This window comes from Camelus ferus, chromosome 16 (assembly GCF_009834535.1).
Source record: "Camelus ferus isolate YT-003-E chromosome 16, BCGSAC_Cfer_1.0, whole genome shotgun sequence".
Lineage (NCBI taxonomy): Eukaryota > Metazoa > Chordata > Mammalia > Artiodactyla > Camelidae > Camelus > Camelus ferus.
The window spans coordinates 1,229,726-1,252,699 of NC_045711.1; the positions used below are offsets into that span (position 1 = coordinate 1,229,726).

The window sequence follows — 22,974 nt, forward strand, 5'->3', positions numbered from 1 at the left end:
GAGTTGAAACTGATGAAAAGTTACAAAAATCTGTGCTTCTGAAATGACTGTTTGAGAGCAAAGTACATATTCCCAGGCCCCATCCTAGTCTTAAGAGAATGAAAAAATTAGGGGCAGGACCCAGGGATCTGCATTTTTCTTCCAAATGATACACACACTCACCCAAACTGGAGACCTACTGCCCTGGGGGTTTTACTTTGACAGAGGATCATACCTGGTGAACTTTAGGGTCCATTGCTACTCCGGACTCCCAGAGCCTGTGGTTCAGGGAAGGGAACTTCTCCTTGGTGTGGGAGGGCCAGGCTTGGGAGAGGAGCAGGACGACTCTGCAGGACGGCAGGGAGTGAAATGCAGAAAAGGAGCGTGCACAGCCCAGCACACACATGCACACATGCACATGCACACGCACACGGAGCTCACCCAGGAGTCCTCCTCTCTGTGGTCGTCCCAAGTTCCAAACCTGATCTCCTCTGAGAAGCCCTCATCTTGGCTCCCACCGCCTCTAATTTCATTTCACGTGTTGTGAGGGATGCAGATTTAGCAGCTTAGATTAGGTCCACCTCTTGCTTTGGGAACATTTCAAATAGTTGGCACCCGCCCTCTCTCCAGGCATATTTTAAGATCCCAGGCCTTGCTTGCCTGTCTCATCTCCGCCACCCCCACGCACCCTGGGCGCGGTAGAGTTCTCCGTGTTCTGGCTACTGGGACCTACTTGGCCGCTGACTCCCCGGGTGTGGGGCAGAAACCGGCCGCAGCTGCGGCAGCAGGAACACGCACTTCATTCCAGTGGACACAAGGCGCAGGAGCCGCGGGTGGCACCGGTCTCTAGTCTCCCCCAGCCTGCGAGGGGAGGGCCAGGGTCCTCCCAGGGAGCAAGAAAAATCAAGAAACCTTTTTGTATCTGTCAATGCGCTTTACCAGCTCTTCGCCTCCACTTCCTGTGCTGTAGGCCCCTCCCCCGGCCTCAGTTTCCCGTCTTTTCTATAGGAGGAACCCTGGCTATCTTTGGGGCTGCTTCCAAAGGAGCCCTTCCTCTCGCCTCACCCCTCCGGCGCAGCGATCTAGGAGCCCGGGCCGGGTGGCTGCGGGAGGGCCCTCCCGGGCCAGTGACCGGGCGGCGGTCCGGCGGTGTCACTAGTCAGCGGAGGCGGCGGCAAGGTCGCCGTCCCAGGTCCCCGCCCGGCCTACGGCGGCGCTGCCGCAGCCTCGCCGACTGCTGGCCCCTGCCCGCTGGAGCCGCGCACCCGGGCGCTGCGGTGCCCCAGCGGGGGCCGGGCCGGGCCGGGCGGCGGCGGCGGCAGGAGGGGGCGGCTCCCATGCGGCACATGTGTGGCGGCGCGGCCGGCGGGCAGGTGAGACGGCGCCATGGGGCAGGTGGGCTGGAAGGGGTTCTACCAGTCGCTCTTCGACTACAAGACCGAGAAGTACGTCATCGCCAAGAACAAGAAGGTGGGCCTGCTCTACCGGCTGCTGCAGCTCTCCATCCTGACCTACCTGGTGGTGTGAGTTCTCCGGGGCTCCTGGGATGGGGGGAGTTGGGCCCGGGCGGGGATAGGGGCGGCAGCCGTGGCCTCGGGGGGCTCGGAATGGGCCTGTGCGCGCGCCTGGGGTGCCCTGTGGCTGCGGACCCTGCTCGGGGAGTGGACCCTGCTTGTGCCCTTTGGTGTCAGGGTGGGGGGGTCAAGAGGGAGTCCTGTACCCCCGCACTGGCTCTGGAGGTGATGAGATGCGGCAGGGGCTCCTGAGTTTCCCCATTTACGAGGCTTCCCATGGTCCGGACCTTCCTCCAGAGCTAGAGCCCCCAGTGTTGGGGCTTCGGGAAGCGGGCAAGTATGCAGGGGGCTGGGCTGCCCCTGTCTCGAGAGCCTCCCTGGGCCCTGGCCGGCGCTGGCCCAGGCACTAGGTAGTTTATTTATAATCACTGAGCTCAGAGCCAAGCTCCCAGCTGGGGCAACTCCTGAGCACGTCCAGAGCTCCCTTCTGGTCAGCCCACCCCACTCGTGGCTGGCATCTCTGGTATCTGGCTGGGGGTTCTGGAAACCTCCCTTCCCTGGCTCCCAGCTCGCCTGTCTGCCTCCCCCACCCCCTAGCAGGAGCTGGAGCCGTCAGCTGAGGGGTAGCTCTTCGGGGTGGTTCAGCCAGGCACTGTTCACAGCTCTCACTCCCAAGTAGGAAGGGGACAGGTGGAGAGGAAGTGACACCAGATGTCTGCGATGCAGAGGCATCTCTTTCACTCCTCCAGTAAATGCGCCGTCGGGCCCCTCCTGCTTCCTGACTGGGGAGCAGCAGACACTCCTCCTTGCGGGGCCGCTGTGATCTTACCTGGCTCCACCTGGAGGCGGGGCATTCCCGGAGCTTCATCCCAAAGGCACCTGGCTGCCTCCCACCTGAGGCCCTTTCGTTGATACTGTTCCTCAGCTGGGCATCCCTTTCCTCTTGGTTGGTGCCCACTCCTCCTTCCCACCTGGTTCTCACTGGCTCCCGCACAGCATTCCCGCAGTGTAATTACATGCTTATTTGGGGGGTCACTTGCTTAATGTCTGTGCTAACTCCCTGCCACTCTGGGGGCGCCGTGAAGGCAGGGCCTGCCTGGCATCACCTCAGTGCTTAGGGAATAGGTGTGAAATGAATGAACAAGTGAATGAATGTTGTCCCTCGAGTATTTGCTGAATGTTTCTGTCCAGTCCAGGCCCGGAGGGTCCCTACTAAAGCACCTGGTTGGTTCAAGGGTCACAGCCCAATCAGACATCCTTGGAGATGGGACAGCCTACAGCCCAGGACACTCCAGTTCTGCCGCTAGAGATGAGGGTGGAGGCATCCTGGTTGGCTTACTGACACCCTGGGAGGGGCACTGCTGCATGACCTCTGGAAGGTGGCTTCCTGCCCTCTCCCAGCCTAGTATTCCCACCTTTACCGATGGGGGTTGACCTGGACAGTGTCTCACGTTAACAGGGACATCAGTCATAAGCTGTTGTAGTCACTGAGCTTTATGTGCCTGGTGCTCGCTGTGCTAAGAACTTTACACACGCTATCTCATTTAAAAAGTACTTTTTGTATTTTGACATAGTTTATACTCACAAAACAGTTTTAAAGGTAGTACAATTTTTTTTAGCTCATTTGATCTGGAATCATTCCTGAGTGTCTTTGTCTCTCATGACACTGACGTTTTTGAAGAGTACAGGATTTTTTTTTAACCATTTTTAAATTGAGGTAAAATGCACATAGCATGTAATTCATCACTTAGCCATTTAAAATGATACATTTCAGTGGTTTTTAGTACCTTCATAATGTTGTACAACCATCACCCCCAGAAGAAACCTGTATCTAACAGTCAGTGGCAGTTCTCCCCTCCCCCCAAACCTTGGCAACCACTAAGTCAATCTACTTTTTTTGTCTATAGATTTGCCCTAAATCAAATCATTACAACATATGGCCTTTTTTTGGCCTGGCTTCTTTCACTTAGCATAATGTTTTCAAGGCTTATCCATGTTGTAGCCAGTGTCAGTAAACCATTCCTTTAATGACTGAGTAATAATAGCCCATTGTATCCATGCCCCACATTATGTGTCCATCTGTGGATGGACATTTGCACTGCTTCTACTTTTTGGCTGTTATGACTAATGCTGCTAAGGACATTCGTGTATGAGTTTTTGTGTGGACATGTTTTCAGTTCTCTTGGATATAAACTTAGGAGTGGAATTGCGGGGTCATGTGGTAACTTTCTGAGCAATTACTGACCTGCACTATTTCACATTTCCATCAGCAAGCACCAGTTTCTCTGCATCCTCACCACCACTTGTTTTTTTCCATTTTTCTGATTACAGCTGTCTTATTGGGTGTGAAGTACTACCTCATAATGGTTTTGATTTGCATTCTAATGACTAAAGATGTTGAGCATCTTATTATGTGCTTATTGGCCATTTGTGTATCTTTCTGGGAGAAATGTCTGTTCAAATCCTTGGCTCATATTTAAATTGGGTTATTTGTCTTTTTTATTGCTGAGTTGTAAGGCGTCTTTATATATTCTGGGTACTGGACCTTTAGTGGTTATGTGACTCACAGATATTTTCTCCCATTCTGTGGGTTTTCACTTTCTCAATAGTATCCTCTGATGCACAAAAAACGTTCTTAATTTTGATCATATCCAACTTATCTGTTTTGTCTTTTGTTGCTTGTATTTTGGGTGTCAGAGGGTACAGGATTCCACACTAGAATTTGGTAGAATGCCCCTCAGTTTTGGTCTGTCTGAGTCTCATGAACAGTTTCAGGTTATACACTTTGTCCTTTGACCATCCTCACCCCCCTGGCAGGTGGCGCAGCTAACCCTGTGTTGCCCGCCAGAGCTCACTGGCTTGCCTGAGGTCACATGGCCAGTGTGGTGAGCAAGTTTCAGCCCAGGCCTGCCCAGCTGCAGGGCCTTGGCTCTTGAAAGCAGCAGCCTCTGGCTCTGGAGTTGCTGGTCACCTCTGCTGCTCGCAGGTCTGGCTTTCAGGCAGCAGTGGAGTTGTGACTGCGGCCTGGGAGCTGGCGGGAAAGGTGGGGCCCCAAGCCGCTCCCCTTGCACCCTGGGGGCCTGGGGGAACTTCTTGAGGGCAGCAACAAGGCTGATGGCCACCTGTCCCCTCTTCCTGCAGCTGGGTGTTCCTGGTGAAGAAATGTTACCAGGATACCGACACGTCACTACAGAGCAGCATCATCACCAAAGTCAAGGGCGTGACTTTTACCAACACCTCAGAGCTGGGGGAGCGGCTCTGGGATGTGGCAGACTATGTCATACCACCGCAGGTCTGAGCCCCACCCAGCCGGGCGGGAGGGTCTGGCTCGGGGTGTGTCACGTGGGCAGCTGTGGGACCCAGGGACCTCTACTCACTGCAGGGAGAGACCCTGCCCTGATCCTTCCCCCTACCCCAGACCCCTGCCCTCCCTGACTAGGGGCTGCTTTGTTCCCAACAAACCCTGAGCCTGTTGAGACCAAATGTGACCCAGAGAACTTCCAGGTCAGTGTGAGTTGGGTGGCCTGGTACAGAAAGCCCTACTCTTACATTGGCCATCACCCTGGGAGTGGTTCCTTGGGCCCAGCCAGGCCATCCCATTGCTGCCCCTTCTCCTGGACCTGAGCTTGGGGCTGCAGTCAGAATGGTTTGGGGTGGCGGGCCTGGAAGACAGCCATCAGAGGACACCTACTCAGGGACTCTGAGGTCAGTGGGCACGTGGGTGGGATCCACTGATCTTGTGGCCCCAGTGTCTGCAACACCCATGCAGAGACCCCACTGTCTGCCAGGCAGCCCTGGGAGGAAAGGTCCCCAGAGGGCAGAAGGGACCCTTCCTCAACCCCACTCTGGTTCCTCAGGGAGAGAACGTCTTCTTTGTAGTCACCAACCTGATCGTGACCCCCAACCAGCGGCAGGAAACCTGTGCTGAGGTGTGATCGGTGGAGAGACCTGGGCGGGGGTGGGATGGGCTGCCTGAAGCAGGGGTGTCTGCCCCTCCAAGGGTCCCGGGGGATGTGTGCACCTGCTGGTATCCTGCATTGCTTGGGGGAGAAGCAGGTTCTCAAGGGGAGCGTGGCCCCAGGCCGGAGAGGAACCCCTGTCCTAGCTCCTGGGGTGGGACCCGGCTCTGAGACCTGCAGGGACCCCACCCAGACGCCGTCTCCCTCCTGGCAGAGTGAAAGCATTCCAGACGCCTCATGCAAGGAGGACAGCGACTGCCCTCCTGGGGAGCCTGTTGTGGCTGGAAATGGTGAGGCCTGGAGAGGCCAGGGCTGGGGGGCGGCAGGGGGCTGGAGCTGGGAGGTTCCCGGCATCATCCTTGTCCACCCCTGCAGGAGTGAGGACTGGCCGCTGCCTGCGGGCTGAGAGTGCACCAAAGGGCACCTGTGAGATCTTCGCCTGGTGCCCGGTGGAGACAAAGTCCAGGCCAGCGTGAGTGGCTGTGGCCTCAGGACCCTGAGGAGTTACCCAGTCCCAGGCAGCGCAAGTCCCAAGGGAACCTGTCCACTTGGGATCCTCATTCTGGGGGCGGGGGGCAAGACACCCGACAAAGGCCTGGGGACCACCCCGACATGGTCAAACTAACTGTCCTTGGCAAAGGCTCCAGGGGATCCAGGGAGCAGGCGGGCTTCAGCCTTAGCACAGGCCCCAGGAGGCCTGGGGGGTCAGGGCGGGGCCTCCTGAACATGCTCTCCTTCCTTGGTTTTCAGGAAGCCACTCCTGGGCAAGGCTGAAGACTTCACCGTTTACATAAAGAACTTCATTCGCTTCCCCAAATTCAACTTCTCCAAGTACGTGAGGCCATGTGTGAACCACTGGGTGATGCGGGGCACCCTTCACCCTTTCCCCTGTGTGGCGGTGGGGCTCTGTCCTTTTTTGCAGAAGGATGTTGGGGGTGGGGAAAGTACCAGGACTTGATTAGGGGCTAAAGTCAGGGGCTCCATCTTGGCCAGCCGAGGGGCCACTGACTCCTGGTTTAGGCCCAGTTTCTGGCTTGAGAACAGCCAGTCTCACCTTCATTTCACTGGCCTCTACCCAGGACCAATGTGCTGGACACCAAAGACAGAGCTTTCCTCAAATCATGTAAATTTGGCCCCAAAGACCCCTACTGCCCCATCTTCCGACTGGGGTCCGTGGTCAGCTGGACGGGGAGCAACTTCCAGGAGATAGCTTTGCAGGTGGGTGGTGTGTGCTCAGGGGGTCGGAGGGCTCTGGACTTGGGCTCTGCAATGAGGAGCGGGTGTGGAGGAGGACCCATGGGAGGGGGTGGGCCTACCAAGTCACCTGCCTGGGGACTCACTGTCTCAGCATTCACTGTGATGCACAGCTGGCTGTGCTGTCTGGTTCTTAGTCCTCTGGGAATCAGCTGAAACTGAGCCAGGAGGAGCCTCACTGGCATGTTGGCGCTGGTGTTGGGTGCCTGTCCCACAGCACACATTCGCCCTGGTCGTCCCCGTCTCCCCTGAAGCACCGAGCAAGAGGATATGGGCTGTCAGCCACGCGCTCTGCTCAGCCACCCCAGGGTGGGGCCGGGGTGGGGCTAGAACCTTGGGCCTCTCGTTCCTCCTGGAAGATGCTCTAGCCGGGCCTCCCTCTCATCTGAGCACTTCCCCAGTCTAGTCCAGCTACCCGCGAAGAATGGGTCTGTGATTTCTGACCATCTCTAGAAAGTTCTGTGAGCTGATTTTTGTCTCTTTTGCATCAAGGGCGGTGTGATAGGAATTCAGATTGAGTGGAACTGTGATCTTGACAGAGCTCCCTCTGAATGCAACCCGCACTATCACTTTAGCCGTCTGGACAACAAATTTTCAGAAAACTCTGTCTCTTCTGGGTACAATTTCAGGTAATTGGGACGAGGCCTGCCACCTTGTGACCTTTCCTGGGTGCCAGCACTATGACACTCCCTCCTGGGGGCGGGCGTGGGAGGCAGCCAGGGGGCCTCTGGGAGAGGAGAGAAGCATCTGCTGTACTTGCCCTGAAGGTGAGGCTGGGCTGCACAGCTGGGTCAGATCCGCCAGTGCCTTGGTGGCCCCAGCTTGGCCCAGCAGTAATGGGAAAGCCCTTGTCTCATGGGGAATGTCTGGCAAGGACTTCAAAGGCCTGAACACAGATCTTTAGCTTTGTATCAGCAAGGGAGTCTCCAGCCTGTCCTGGGAGCTGCTGAGAGCCAGGGTCCCGGGATGGGGGGGTTATAAGTCTCCAAGGCAGCTGAGCCTGTGACGCCAGACATTTGGGAGGCCCAGGCAGGCCGAGGTCTCCCCAGCCTTGTCTCCCCCAGGTTTGCCAAGTATTACCGAGACACCGCTGGGGTGGAGTTCCGCACGCTGTTTAAGGCCTACGGGATCCGCTTTGATGTGATGGTGAATGGCAAGGTGCGTGTGTTCTGAGGCTGGGCAGGCACGTCCTGGGTGGGTGGGGTGCTAGGAGGGACCCCGGGCTTCTCTGGTGGAGTCCCTGGGATCCTGCTGTCCGCCTCACCCCACCTTGTCTCTCTGTGCTCCAGGCAGGGAAGTTCAGCATCATCCCCACAATCATCAACGTGGGCTCTGGGGTGGCGCTCATGGGGGTGGTGAGTACCTCTCCCCCACTTTACCCTGTTAGGATGGGCAGGGCAGGGGCAGGCGGTGGGGGGACAGTGCCCCAGGGGAGCTGTCCTGAGGCCCTGGGAAGAACCAGAGCTGGGGGGGGGGGTCCTGGGAGGTCCAGGCAGACCTGTGGAAAGGCCTTTCCAGGACTTCACACCCCTCCGGCGGCCCCCCAGGTGGCAGTGACCACCTGGGTTTCTCTTTCCAGAGCCAGAAGGGCTTCTGTTTGTGTCTGAGGGTTCTCTGGGATCCTGGGCCGCCTTGTCTCCACTTCTGCTAAAAAGAGGCAGGATCTGGCTACTTCTGGGTTTCTCAGCCGTGGCCCTGTGATGTCTGGGGCCAGGAAATCCTCTTTTTGTGGGGCCGTCCTGCACGCTGTAGGGGGCAGGCAGCACCCCCAGCGTCACCCACCAGATGCCGCAGCACCTCCGCCACAGCTGCTGTCACCGAACATGAGTTCCTGTGCCCAGCACACAGTGAGGCCAAACTGAAACGTCGGAGTTTGGAGCAGAGAAAAGTTTACTGCAGGACCGAGCAAGGAGGATGGGAGGCTTGTACTCAAACCCCCCAAACTCCTTGATGGTTTTTGGGGTGGAGTGATTTATATGCAAAATTTGGGGTGAGGGCTGCAGGGTGTGTGACTTTCTTCTGATGGGCTCGTGAGGTTACAGGGCCTGAGTTACCATCCTCCCCCTGGGCGGGGGCCTTAGTTCCTGCAGAAGAACTCAAAGATAGTCATATCTGTCCCTGCAGGAGGAACCAAGACCCTGCCCCAAGGCTACACTATTGTTTTTTGACTCCTCCTCCTCTCTTTCTGCATTTCCTCACTTCTCTGAGTAGCAAATGTTTGAATCTGCTCTTTGGAACTCAGGGAAGTAATCTAGGAGGCTGAATGAAGCCTATTTCCTACACGAAAGGAACGGGGGACACAAAAAGGATTTGTACCCAGGGGGCCCTGGAGGGTCCTGCCTGGTTTTCATCATGACAACCAAAAATCTCTCCAGGCATCAACAATCTGCCCCTGGTTGCGAATCATGCAGCTAAGGAGATGAGAGGCAGGGAAATCAGTCCTCCCTCAGATCTGTCCCTTCAGCTGGGCTTCGAGGGGCCCACAGGAGAGGAAGTAGTGGCTGGAGGGCAGGGAAGGATTCCCCTGGATCTCTTTCATGCCCTTTTGTTTTTCTGGAAGTTTTTTAAAGACAGGGGAGTCATCAGTGAGTGGCTTGTACCCACCCCAGGAGGCCCCTTGCCAAGGTTTCTGGCAGCCTCACCCTGGGTTCCTCTGCCGGGCAGTCACAGCAGTCCCATTGGAGGCTTCTAGCAGGACCTAGGACTCCTGGAGACCAGGAAAACTGTCCTGTAGCAGGACTCAAAGAGGCCATGCTCCTGAGAAGTGTGGTCAGTGGATGAAAGTGTGCCCCAAATGACCCCCCCTAACTGCAGACAGCATTGTTGGGGAGCCCTGCATGTTTGCATGTGTAAATTTCCTAGAGAAGGGCCCCTTCGGCCATCACTTTCTTATAACGTGGGTAAATCAGAACACAGGGGCATCTGGGGGACACCTGTGAAGTGAAGGTAACAGGGAAAAAGTGCTGGTTGAGGGTGGGTGGGGGTGGGAGGAGTGTTCTCTGTCAAACAAGGAATTAATAGCTTTTTTGACACAGGGCGGGGAAGATGTGCAGCGCCCAGGTCAGAGGACCCTGTGGGGCCATCCATCAACCCCCTCGCACCCCCTCCCGCTCCTCAGACTTTCAGGAAACTCCGCCCCTCCCTTCTGTGCTGTGAGGGTGGAGTCGCCCTCTGGTGGAGGAGACTGGTATTTGCACCACCTACTCTGGTCTGAAGAGGGTGTGCTCAGGTGTGCCCGCAGGTCCACTGGGTTAGCTCAGGCCTCACCTTTCCTTGACCCCTGCCGTTGTGCCCTTGTTCAGATGCTCTCCAATACATCTCTCTCACTGACTACTGGAGAGAGCTCCTAAAGTGCTACAGTTCTGTCCCGCCCCTATTCCCAGGCATGACGAGCTTGTGCTGCCTCTGCAGCGTCCTTCCTGAGCTTTTTTTCCCTTTTATAAAATCTTATTCAGCCCTCAAGACTCAGCCCAGATGTATCTCCCAGGCAAAATAAAGTCCCGTCTTCTGTCTGCTCCCCTGCACCTCTCCCCATCGTAGGACATGTCACTTTGGGTCGTAATTTACATGCTTGTCTCCTGTGCCAGAGGAACGGTCCCCACTCCTCCCTGCACCCCAGGGCAGTACCTGGCACCCGTGATGCTCAGCAGACGCTGGCTGAAGACCTGACTCAGTGGGGTCAGGGGAGCGCGGGGGTGCTTGGCCTGAGGGATCAGTTGGGCTGCAGGCTAACTCTGGCTCTACCAGGGACCAGCTTTGTGGCCTTGGACAAAGGCACCCCTTTCTGAGCCCAGTGTCCCTGAGATGGGGACCATGATGCCCCCTCAGGGGTTGTCGGGTCAAACGGGGTGTGGTTTGTGTCAAGTAGCCGAGCGCTCTCTGGAAGTCGATTCTGAGTCAGGGACCCCAACTCTTTTGCAGGGGTCTTTCTTCTGCGACCTGGTGCTCATCTACTTCATCAAAAAGAGCCACTTTTACCGAGACAAGAAGTACGAGGAAGTGAGGTCAGTTAAGTGTCCTCCCAGCAGCCCGAGGGGCGCCCACTAGGTCATCTCCCTCCCTGGCTGAGAACCCTTACCTTGGTTTTCTGTTGGTGTTTGGCGACGGGGTAGAGGCAGGGCCGAATGCGGGGAGCTCGCCTGGATAGGCTGGGGAAGACGGAATGCTCTGAATACCTGCTCTACAGGACTGGATTCTGCTTCAGAGCAGCTGGCAGAAGAAAAGCCACTCCAGGTCGTGGGCAGGAGACCTGGTTTCCAGACCTGGCTCTATTACTATCTCCCCAAGTGACTCTGGACCAGTCCCAGGCCTCCTTGGGCCTCAGTTTCTCTCTCTGTGAAATGAGAGTGTTGGTTTACATACGGCGCCTTCCAGCACTGGTCCTGGGGGCTGGGGTTGAGGTGGGGCTGGAGTGGTAAGGGAAGGAAAAGAATGGATTTTTCCCTCCAATCTCGGGGCCTCTTGGCCTTGGGCTTGCTGGGCTTTGGGTGTGTATTTAGAGGAGCAGAACACAGTGTGCATGGAAAATCGTAGTGGTTGGGTGGATGGGAAGGGGCGAGGGGCTCTGGCCCAGCCTTTGGGGAAGGCTTTCTGGAGGGGCTGGGATCGGAAAGAGGAATTGCAGATAATGGGCTCTGGACGGGCACTGGGCACTTCCCTAAGCTCCACTACAACCTGGGACAGGGCGGAGGGCCAGCCTGCATCATTCCCCTGGACTGAAACCCAGCCGTGGTTCTCAAGCTGAACCCTGAGCCCTGACTGCATCTGCTTCTCCCACTGAGCTGCTGGGGGAAGAGGGGCGCCCCCTGCAGGGCAAGCGGCTCACCAGTTCCCGGGGAAGGGGTGGCACCCAGGGCTTGCAGGCCAGGGTTAACAGGTCATGTCCTGCCTAGGGACCTAGGGGTCCTCGCCCAGCTGGCGGAGTCCTCGCAACACAGCGTGGCCCCGGCCGAGGTGGGAACGGGGCTGGCCGAGCAGCCCGAGGCGCAGGATGGAGGCGGTGGCCAGAAAGAGAATGGCTGTGTGTGCCAGCAGCTCCTCCAGCCCGCCAGGTGAGGGCTGCCCAGCCGAGGGCCGGGAACCAGGCCTGCAGAGACAGCCGTCTGCTACCCTGCTCCCTGCTCCGGCTGACCTGGCCACAGGCAGGACGTCCGGGACCCAGCAGAGCCCATTCAAGCTGGGCTCTGGGTGGAGGGGTGCTGGTGGTGCTTTAGCCTCCCCACCAGTCCCCGAGTGACCACAAATGTGTCTGCTTGCTGTGCCGTCCCAGCATTAAGACCGTAACAGTGCTGTCACTCCCTCAGGCTTACTGTGCGGGGCGCTGCTCTGAGCTCTTTGTGTATGTGACCTCATTTCAGCAACCTAATGACTGTGGACGCTAATATTCCCCATTCTACTAATGAGGAAACCGAGGCACAGAAAGGTCAAGTAACTTGCTCAAGTCACACAGCTAATAAATGGCAGAGCTGGGATTTGAATCCAGGCAGTGTGTCCCCCTAGAATCCATTTCTTCTCTATCAGGTTATTCTACTTTACTGAGCCCCCCATTCCACCACTCCCCTCAGATGCCTTCCCTAAGCTCCTCTTTGATGTGGAAATTCTGGAGTTGCCCTAGCTTCAGGAGGGTGGTGGCTGCTCACAGGCGGCCTGCAGGCTGCGATTCCCTGGAGCGCAGCCCAGAAGCCCTGGGCAGCCTGGCAGTTTCTGCAGATCTGACCACAGCCTGGCACAGGGGGCGCCCCGGGCTGAGTCGGGAGGCCAGCCTTTGGGCCTGCTCTTCTCCTGCCTGCCTCTGTACCTTCAACAGGTGCCCGGCCCTTTCTGGGCCTGTTTTCCTTTTCGTTCTAGTGGGGGCTGAACACAGGGGGCTGGTTCCCCTCCATCGGTAGGTAGGGTCCCATGACTCTCTTCTTGTCAGCTATGTCAGAGGGGTTCACTGACCTGGGCTGGCTTTCCTCTGCCTCGAGCTTTCATTCTTTGCTGACTTAGCTATTGGCAGCCTCCAACCTGGAGCTGAGCCAGGGCAGGGAAAGAGAGAAGTGAGCTGGGATGGAAAGGGGAGGCAAAGGATGGAGAGGAGGCAAGAAAGACGGAGAGGCTAGGGGATCTGCCGGGGTAGGCCCGGCACCCAGCAGCTCCCAACATGCTCCTTGAGCCGATTGTCACTTCCTGGGCGCCCACCTGAGTTCCTTCACCTGCGAGAGGGAAGAGTGGCTGCCCTGCTGGTCTCAGCATAGCCTGAGGGCTCACTGCTGGGGCAGCTCCAGAGGCCTGGGCCTGAGCATCTCCCTGGGCCCGGGCTTTGGCCAGAGACCCTGCAGGACTGCAGTGCTGCCAGCCGGAGGCTTCTGTGAGTGGAGTCTGCCTCTAGCGAGGCCGTCCCCATCCGCAGGGCTCCCAACAGTCCTCTGTGCCCCACCTGCCCACACACAGGTCCGGCCACCAGGGGAACGGAAAGGCGAATGTGCAGCAACTGCGGAACCTGCAGACCGTGGAGGCGTAGCCAGAGGTGTTGGCTGAGAGCAGATTTGGTGAAGATGTTGGAGGCAGAACTGCCTGCAGCTCTGAACCAAGAAGAGTCGTCCTTGTCCACAATGGACTGGGGCTTCCAGGCACAGCCACCTCTCCTGCACTTTGGGATCTTGCTACAAGCTTTTCATTGTTTGTGTGGGGAGGGGAGCCTCCCGGTGGCCAGAGTGGCTCGTGCAGAAGAGGCCTAGAGCGTTTTCACTTTTCTGGAGAGCCTAGTAGGGCATTCACTTGTCCATTCATTCATGCAGTAAACATTTTTTGATGCCTGCTGTGGGCTAGGACCTATCCAAAAGATGCTTGAATGAGACACTGACCTGGCCTTCAGGGAGGGGAGCACACATGTAATTCCCTCCAGAGCCGACAGACATGACAGCTGGGCCCAGCACGCTGGCCTTCCTCTAGCCTCTGAGACTTGCACAGATCCCTAGGCTGGATGACGACTCCTTAAGAGAATGACCTTGGCCAACATCCAAGGGGACACTTGGCCTTGCTCCCAGGGGTGAAATGTAAAGGTGGTCAAGGCGGCAACTGGGAGAGGGCTGGACCTGTGGGGAGGCAGCTGGCCATGAGGGGAGAGGCAGGCTCCCAGGGCTTCTAGGCAAGACGGCGGAGCAGTAGGACCCGTGAGCTCACTTCCCCTTGCGACTACAGCAAAACCACAAGTGACTGCTAAACAACTATTAGGGGGAAAAAAAAAAGACTGGAACCTAGCAAAAAAGATTATCTTCAACTGGAAACATAAAGAAGGAACCACACTGGGATGGTAGGAGGGGTGTGCTCGCGATGTAAACAGACCCCATACCCCTGGGGTGGGCGACCCCCAAGCTGAAGAATAATTAAGTCGCAGAAGCCTGCCCACAGAACTGAGAGTTCTGAGCCCCACGTCAGGCTCCCCAGCCCAGGGTTCTGACCTTGGGAGGAGGAGACCCCAGGACATCTGGTTTTGAAGGCCAGTGGGGCTTAACTCCAGGACCCCCACAGGACTGGGGGAAACAAGACATCCTTCTCTTGGGAAGCGTACACAGAATCTTGCGTGTGCCAGGTCCAAAGGCAGAGGCAGTGATTCATAGGAACCTGGGCCAGACCTGCCTGCTGGTTTTGGAGGGGCTGCTGGAGACTTGGGGGATGGCTGCGACTCACCCAGGGGACATAAAAGCTGGTGGTGGACATTCCGGGAGTGTTCATCTACATGAGCTTTCCTGGAGGCTGACATCTTGCTTGTATCTTAGCACCAAGACCTAGCCCCACCCAAGAGACTGTAGGCTCAGGGGCTGGGAAGCCTCAGGCCAAACAACATACTGGGTGGGAACACAGCCCCACCCATCAGCGGACTTCCTGAGCCTCTAGGCATACCCCTAGGCACCGGAGGTCTAGGAACAAGCTGCACCCAGCAGTGGGCAGGCACTCCTGGAAGGAGGAAGAAACCTGCATAAGCCTGTAGTCCAGCCTCATCCACCAGGGGGCAGGTACCAGAAATAAGAAAACAACAATCCCAAAGCCTGTGGAAGGAATCCACAAACATAGGCCAGACTCTACACTGGGACCACCTGGACCCTGGCTGTTGGGTGCCAAGAGAGGAGTGTACTGCTGGGACGCACAGGACGTCTCCCACAGAGAGCCACTTCTTCAAGGTCGAGAAACATAACTAACTTACCTAAAAATACAAATAGAAAGACAATATGAGGCAGCAGAGGAATATCTTCCAGGCCAAGGCACAAGATAAAATCCCAGAAGAAATAAGTGATGAGGAGATAGGCAATTTATCTGAGAAAGAATTTGGAGTAATGATGGTGAAGATGTTAAAAGAACTCAAGAGGAGTATATAGATGCACAGAGCGAAGTTTTTAGCAAGGAGTTGGAAAATATAAAGAATACTCAAACAGAGTTGAAGAATAAAATCACTGAAATGAATAATACACTAGAAGGAACCAAGAATAGACTACATGAGGCAGAAGAACGGATCAGTGCTAGAAGACAGATTAGTGGAAATCACTACTGCAGAACAGAAAAAAGAATGAAAAGAAATGAGGATAGTTTAAGAGAACTCTGGGACAACATGAAGCACACTAATTGCATTACAGGGGTCCCAGAAAGAGAAGAGACAAAGGACCTGAGAAAATTTTTGAAGAGATAACCAAAAACTTCCCTAAGTTGGGAAAGGACACGGTCACCCAAGTCCAAGAAGTGCAGAGAGCTCCACACAGGATCAACCCAAAAAGGGACACACCAAGGCACATAGTCATCAAATTGACAACAATTAAGGATAAAGAGAAAATATTAAAATCAGCAAAAGAAAGGCAACAAATAACACACAAAGGAACTCCCATAGGTTATCAGCTGATTTTTCAGCAGAAACTCTATAAGCCAGAAGGGAGTGGCATGATATATTTAAAGTGATGGAAGGGAAAAACTTATAACCAAAAATACTCTATCCAGCAAGGCTCTCATTCAGATTTGATGGAGAAATCAAAAACTTCACAGATAAACAAAAGCTACAAGAATTCAGCACCACCAAGCCAGCTTTACAACAAATGTTAAAGGAACTTCCCTAGTCACCAAACCACAAGAAAAGAAAAAAGAAAGAGGCGGGAAAAAAAAGACCTATAAAAGATTGCTTTAGCAATTTGGGGCCTTTTGTGGTTCCATATAAATTTTAGAATTATTTGTTCTAGTTCTGTGAAAAATGTCATGAGTGTTTTGACAGGGGTTACATTGAATCTGTAGATTGCTTTGGGTAGTATGGCCATTTTAATAATGTTGATTCTTCCAATCCAAGAATTCATTTCTTTGTATCATCTTTAATTTCCTTCATCAGTGTTTTACAGTTTTAAGAGTATGGGTAATGTCCTTGGTTAACTCTATTTCTAGGTATTTTGTTGTTTTTGATGCAATGGAAATTTATGCCAGTTATAAAATTCTGGTTCTTGAAGTGCAAAAAAAAAAAAAGTGAATGAAGGGCCACAAATGTCAAAATATCCTTTTTTTGTGGGTGAGCTGTATTCCATTGCATGTGTATACTACATCTTATTTATCCATTCATCTATTGATGTTCATTTGGGATGCTTCCGTGTCTTGGCAATTGTAAATAGTGCTGCTGTTAATAGCAGGGTTTATGTGTCTTTTTGAATTAATGTTTTTGTTTTTCTCAGATATATGCCCAGGAGTGGAGTTGCTGGGTCACATGGTGGTTCTATTTTTGGGTTTTTGAGAAACCTCCATATTGTTTTCCATGGTGGCTGCACTGGTTTACATTCTCACCAACAGTGTACAAGGGTTCCTTTTTCTCCGCATCCTTGCCAACATTTGTTATTTATGCTCTTTTTAATGATGGCCATTTTGACAGGTGTGAGATGGTGTCTCGTGATTTTGATTTGCATTTCCCTGATATTAGTGATACTGAGCAACTTTTCATGCTCCTGTTCACCATCTGCATTTCCTCTTTTGGAAAAATGTCTATTCAGTTCTTCTGCCCATATTTTAAATGGATTGTTTGCTTTTTAGTTGCAGTAGTTGATTTAAAATGTGTTAGTTTCTGGTGTACAGCATGGATGGACTCGGAGGGCATCATGCTAAATGAAGTAAGTCAGACGGAGAAAGACAAATACTGTAAGATATCACTTACATGTGGATTCGAAACAAATACAACAAACTAGTGAATATAACAGAAAAGAAACAGACTCACAGATGTAGAGAAAGAACTAGTGGTTACCAGTGGGGAGAGGGGAGAGAGAGGGGCGAGATGGAGGTGGAGGATTAAGACGTACAAACTATCACGGATAAAATAAGCTACAAGGATGTATTGTACAATGTGGAGAGTATAGCCAGTATTTTATAATAACTATAAATGCAGTATAACCTTTAAGAACTGTGACTCACTATCTTGTACACCTGTAACACACACAGTATACATAAACTATACTTCAACTTAAAAATACAACATTGTAAAATAAATATATAAATAAATAAAGTTTTAAAAATGTAAAAAAAGAAAAGAAAAAAAAAAAAACCCTCAGAAAATAACGAGTGCTGGTGAGGATGTGGAGAAACTGGCATCCTTGTGCTCAGCTGGCAGGAACGTCAGATGGGGCATCTGTGGTGGAAAGCAGTCTGATGGTTCCTCAAAAAGTTAAACAGAGACTCACCACATGATCCAGCAATCCCATTCCTAGGTACTGGGTAAATTCAAGACATATTTTCAAACACGTATGCAAATGTTCACAGCGGCACGATTCACAGTAGCTGAAAGCTGGAAGCAACCCAAGGGTCCACAGACAGATGATGGGTAAATGAATGTGGTCCATTCACACAGTGAAATCTGATTCCACCTTTAAAAGGAAGGAAATCCTGGCACCTTCTACACCATGCACGAACCCAAAGAACGTGATGCTCAGCGAGAGAAGCCAGACAGAGAAGGACAAATACTGTGTGATTCTTCTCCCTAGAGAAGTCAGAGTCATAGAGACAGAAAGTAGAAGGTGGGGGCTGGGGAGGGGCTGTTAAGGGGCACGAGGTTCTTTTTGAGGTGCTGAAAATGTTCTAAAATCCACAAGGGTGATGTCTGTACAAACCCATGAATACATCAAAAACAACTGGATCACACACTTTAAATGGGGGGTGTGGTCTGTGAGTTACAGCTAATAAAGCTGTTATCAAAAAAAAAAAAAAAGGGGGGGGTGGTGAGGGAAGAGGAGGAAGCAAAGAGAGCCTCGAGAAGCTCGGGGGATAGCGTCTCACCCAGATGGGAGACGCACTGCCTGTAAGGTTTGGCTCTTGCTGTCCTGTGGGGCTTGGGTGTCCCTGCCCACTTCCCTCCCTCTCTGCTCTGAGGCTCCATCTGAAGGGCTAATGAGATGATGATGGCACTCACTCCGCAGGTGGAAGTTGCCGCTAGGGAGGCCCTTGCTTCCCTCACCCCTGAGCCTCCGCCCCGCCCTGCCGAGCTCTGCTGCTTCCCTCTGTGTGGTCCGTGGACCAGCAGCATCGACATCACCTGGGAGCTTGTTAGAAACGCGGTCTCAGGCCTCTCTCCTGTCCCTAAATCAGAACCTGCGTTTCAACAAGACTCCAGGTGATTCACGCGCACTGTAAAGGTTGACAAGTGATGCTTGAGGAGATATGCAAGGGCTGCTTCCGAGGGAGGAAAAGGCCAGCTTTGGTGGGTGATGCCAATTTCCAGATCAAACTTACTCTCAAGCTACCCTGAGACCAAGCAGATCCCCCCCCCCCTTTCCTCGCTCCAGGAAAGTAGCATTATGCTAAATTCATTCAAATTAAAATATTTTGACTAGGCCATACTTAAGTGATCCAAAATTTAAGAGGCACAAAAGAGCAGTGAAAAGCTTCCCTCCCACCCGTTCCCCGAGGCAACGTGTTACCAATTCCAAGAGTCTCACCTGTCTTGCTGAGACTCTTCTTAGTTACTCACCTCTTCCTTCAGGAAATGAGCTTTTCCTGACGCCTGCATGGCAGACCGAGTCTCCTCTGTCAGAACGGACGCGCTGGAATCTGCTTAAGCTCCGGGTTGAGAAGTTGGCCGGCTCGCTTCTCCCTCTGCGCTGGCTGAGAAGCCCCTGCCCCTGCGTAGACGCAAAGGGAGGGGCCTAGAACTCAATCACTTTTGTTGGATCCACTTGGCATCCAAGCCAAAGGCAGCGCTGCCCCTCACCCAGCAAGCCCAGGCGCTGAGTGGGCACCCGCCTTGACTCTAGGGAGCCTCCTCTCTGGGAGGAGTATGGTTCTCCTCCGCACAGAGGGGGCAGTGAGCATCCTTCCACTGCGGCCTTTGGAGGACAGGGTTAGAGGGGCCCTCAAGGTCCCTGGTGAGGCCCCGCCTCTGGGGCAGAGGGGCGTGGTCCCCAGAACAGGACCCCTTCTAAAGAAGCAGCTCCTTCCCTTGGGCTGCCTGGTGACCAGTCAGCAAGCCCAACCTGTTCTCTGAAGAAAAAGTGAAAAATCTGGGTGATTTACTATGATGTTGACTTTTCCCTAAGGCAAACCCTTGGATTTGATAACACAGCATGTGACTTGTACGTTTGGGAAGAAGTAAAAAAGGCAGGGGTTACAGCTGCTTAGGAGTTGGGCCTGGCTTCTTTTAATGATTTTGGAATCGCCTGGCAGCAGCCATATAACGTGGGGACAGTTGTGCTATTTTGTATCGGAGTGGAAATGTCTCCCTACAGTTATTCAGGCGGTACTTGGGAAAAGCCCCTTTTCCTCGAGGCACCAGCTGCCTCATCAGGAAGATGATCACCAGCTTCTCCTTTCCATGCTGACATTTCAGGATCACAGTTGTCCATGCTTATGTTCAAGCCCTGGCCTAAAGCCATCTATCTAGGACTTCCCTACCAATTCTGCTATTCCTTGCCTTGGGAGTATCATGATGCTGGCCAACGGGAAAGTTTTAAATTGGGTGCTATTTATGTGACATCATGGGGACCAGCCATGAAAGAGCTAAGTGCCCTTTACTCCTGATGCAGGGGTCACCAGGACTGACCAGTCTTGGCTGCCTTTTGTACCACCCCCAACCCCATCAGTTCCTTTCTCAGAGGCTGCCTTCCCCACTGGGGGACCAGTCATAAAGGGGGAATGTGACTTCCTCCAGATGTCCCTAAGTGCCCCAGAAGTCCTTAAATCACCCCACTTGGAACTGCATCTTGCATGTCTGGAAAAGGGCTCCATTTAGTTCCAGCCTGCCCCCCTCCCCGCAAATGATTCAACTCTCCTCAGAGCATCTTCTCCAGTGGACACAGGAGCACTCTCTACAAGACACTTTTCTTCCACCTGTTTCCCCTTAGGCCTGTGGACAGAATTAAAAGGGAGAAGGAGAAGATGGGAAGCATTTTCTGGGACCTACCCAACATATGTATTTTCTGACAGTTTTATTTGGTTATAAAATAATAAAAGGTGTTAACTTTAAATGTGTCCTGATTTTCTCCCCTTCGTATCTTCATGGTGACTCTGTTTTAGAGGAAATGTTTAATGGCGTAAGTTTTTTTGCCTTGCTTGGCTGTTTTCCTTTCTTTCTTCATTTTCTCACTTCTTTGATTTAATTTATTCGTAAGAACTTGGGGAAGGCGTAGCAGGCTAAAGTTTTTCTACATGTAAGAGGCAGGCGGAGGAGATTCTGTCCTGGGAAGGCTTCATAGGGTCTTGCTCGGTTAGTTTGGCCTTGATACTAATAGCAGTTTGGGGGAGACTCTCGAAGTTTTAGTCAGGAGTGATGCGATTAGATTGGCTTTGTTTAAGCCATTAAAGTCAAGGACCTTTAGTTCCTCCTCAAGAGCTACAGATAATATTCTGAGCCATGTCCTTTGAGCTGTTTTGCAAATACTGAAACCCCTACCAGGTGGAAAAAGTTAACCATATGCTGCTCAAAACCATAGACCCTACTGAAAGCAGAAGGTTGATGTTGACCCCTCGTTACCTCACCACCAACCAATCAGAATATGCAAAAGCTGATCACGAAACTCAAAACCTTCTCCCTCACCCTGTCTTAAAAAATCTTTTCCTGAAAGCCATTGGGGCGTTCGGGACTTTTGAGCACTAGCTGCCTGATCTCCTTGCTTGGTGCTTGCAATAAACACTGCACTTTCCTTCAGCACAACCTGGGTCAGTAGATGGGCTTTACTGCTCGAGGTGAGAGGACCCAAGCTTGATTTGATAACAAAACTCCCTACTGTGGTCTACCTCATGGCTTCTTCTCTAAACTCTTCAGATATGAGCCAAACTCCTTCCTTCCCAATGACCCTCACACATGTGCTTTCTTGCCAAGTAAAACCTGACTGTTACTCAACCTTTGGGTCTCAACTATAATGTTATTTCCTCAAAGAACCTACCCCCACCCCCAGCCCTAAACCTGGGTTAGGTTTGAAGCACTTAATATCACTTAGCATAATTTGAATATTTGTGAAATCAGGTAAGGCTGATCTTCCCATTTAAGACTAAATTCCACAAGCAATATGTTCATTACTTAACTCTAATGCAGTATTTGTTTCTCAATTAAATGTATGCGTGCTATTCTAAAATAATTCTCCTGATAAGGGATCACAGCTTAGGATATAGACAGAAGCATTCACACTCTAGACAAACCCAAAGTTTAGCTTACTCATTCAGTCTGTTCAATCTTCACTGGACGTAGTCTAGAAAAAAAGGGCTTGAATTTATTTATTTATTTTTTAATGGAAACGACAGCTAACTGTAACTAGGTGAAATGGAACGGAAATGCCACCATTCACACCTGAAAGCAGTGGTTAGTGGGAGGGAAGGCTAGGCTCTGAAAACACGGGCTCAGCCAATACAGTTAAGAACAATTAAGAGACCTACATTTGAATCCTGGCTCTGCCTCTTCCAAGCTGTGCCCCCTGTGATAGAGGTTATTTCATCCTTCTGAGCCTAAAGTTCATCAATGGGGGATAATAATCACATATACTCCATAAGAATATTGCAAAAATTAATGAGATAATGGAGGGACAAGGAACAATGCCCGGCATATAAGGCACACAATAAATATTAACTGTCGTTCTCAGGATGTTAACCACAAGTTCTCTCCTTATTTAGGCCCTAGAGTACCCACGGAGGATGGTCTATGTGTAAATGCAAAGAAATTACCGAAAGCTAAGGTCCAGTCCTAGCTCTTCCAGACTGAAAACATGGTGATTTTGCACCCCCGGCAGCTGGGGGGTATGCGTTAACGTAGGAAAAAAACTCCACAAAGGGTCTCACGCTTCTTTTAATCTGAAGAACATTACAGGCTCCTCGTCTTAAGATATAAATTATTTATAACGTTACACAACAAGCAGCGAACCAACAATTTAAAAACTAGGTTAAGTCTACACGGTGTTAATTTCTGGCAACAGTCCTCTCTCAATCTGTTTTGTATTTTTTTTTTTTTTAAAAACAAAAGGCATCCCTGCCCCCGTTTCAGTAGACGTGCACCATGCCGTAGAGGAATGTCCAGAACAGGACGTAGGTGAAGAGGCCTCCGATGAGACCTCCTGTAAAGAGGGGTCTTCGCGACTTAAAATATTTGTTCCATCTCCTTCCCGCCTTGAGAATTAAGAGCAGGGAGAGCAGGATGGAGGCGAGCAGGTAGAAAATGAAGCCGTAGAGCCCGGTGAGGCCGAGGATTCCGGCCGTGGCCCCCGACAGCGCCGACACCGAGGTCCGGCAGTAATCGAGGACGGCGGCGTTGCCCCGCACAGCGGCCTCGCTGATGAACGGCGGCCCTTCCCGCTTGGCCACCACGGTGGCCATCGCATCCGCCGGGGCTCACCCTCTGCTTCCTCGCGGAGCAACGCGGGGCTGCGGAGAGAACCAAGTTACAAGTGGCGCTCGGAGCGCAGCGAGTTGGCTTCACGCCGCCCCTCCCCCTGGGGTGGCCGAGACCTCGCACCCCTCCTGGGTCTCGGACCTTCGAAAGACGCGGAGAAGATTGAGGGCTCGGGCCGGCCATGGGGGCGATGGCAGGTCTGCACTTCCCGCCCAGGCTAGCCCAGTTACCTGGAACCCGGCGGCGGACGCGGTCACTCGGCGTTTCCTCACACAGCCAGTAGCAAGGATTCCCACGACGCCATCTTGCGCTGGAGGCTGCTGGGAGGGCGCAGGCTGCGCAGGCGCTGGGACCTCGCGCCCGGCCTCTAGCGCATGCGCAGCGGGTACAGAGAGCACGCTCCAGCCCCCTCCCCGCTTTTCTACGCACGCACTGGGACTTCCGAAACCCAGACAGCGCTCCGGTCCGG

General features: G+C 53.0%; 2 protein-coding genes across 3 annotated transcripts; one reads left to right on the top strand and one right to left on the bottom strand.

Annotated features, from left to right (window-relative positions):
* Positions 1-722: 722 nt before the first annotated feature.
* P2RX5 (purinergic receptor P2X 5) lies at positions 723-20,154 on the top strand. Of its 2 annotated transcripts, XM_032497991.1 has the most exons (13): positions 723-1,502; positions 4,635-4,785; positions 5,351-5,422; positions 5,667-5,742; positions 5,828-5,924; positions 6,203-6,283; positions 6,532-6,670; positions 7,199-7,335; positions 7,771-7,864; positions 7,996-8,061; positions 10,628-10,710; positions 11,599-11,757; positions 20,032-20,154. In XM_032497991.1, exons 1-13 carry the CDS (start codon positions 1,366-1,368, stop codon positions 20,108-20,110), a joined length of 1,371 nt encoding a protein of 456 aa, XP_032353882.1. In that variant the 5' UTR covers positions 723-1,365; the 3' UTR covers positions 20,111-20,154. The 2 variants fall into 2 exon arrangements, with proteins under 2 accessions (XP_032353882.1, XP_032353883.1); XM_032497992.1 differs by lacking the exons at positions 11,599-11,757; positions 20,032-20,154 and adding an exon at positions 13,139-13,682 and having other exon boundaries at positions 729-1,502.
* A 1,793-nt stretch (positions 20,155-21,947) lies between these two features.
* EMC6 (ER membrane protein complex subunit 6) lies at positions 21,948-22,951 on the bottom strand. The gene is made up of 2 exons (XM_006172532.3): positions 22,736-22,951; positions 21,948-22,537 (listed from the first exon to the last, which is right to left on the bottom strand). Exon 2 carries the CDS (start codon positions 22,487-22,489, stop codon positions 22,157-22,159), a length of 333 nt encoding a protein of 110 aa, XP_006172594.1. The 5' UTR covers positions 22,490-22,537; positions 22,736-22,951; the 3' UTR covers positions 21,948-22,156.
* Between the last annotated feature and the right edge of the window lie 23 nt (positions 22,952-22,974).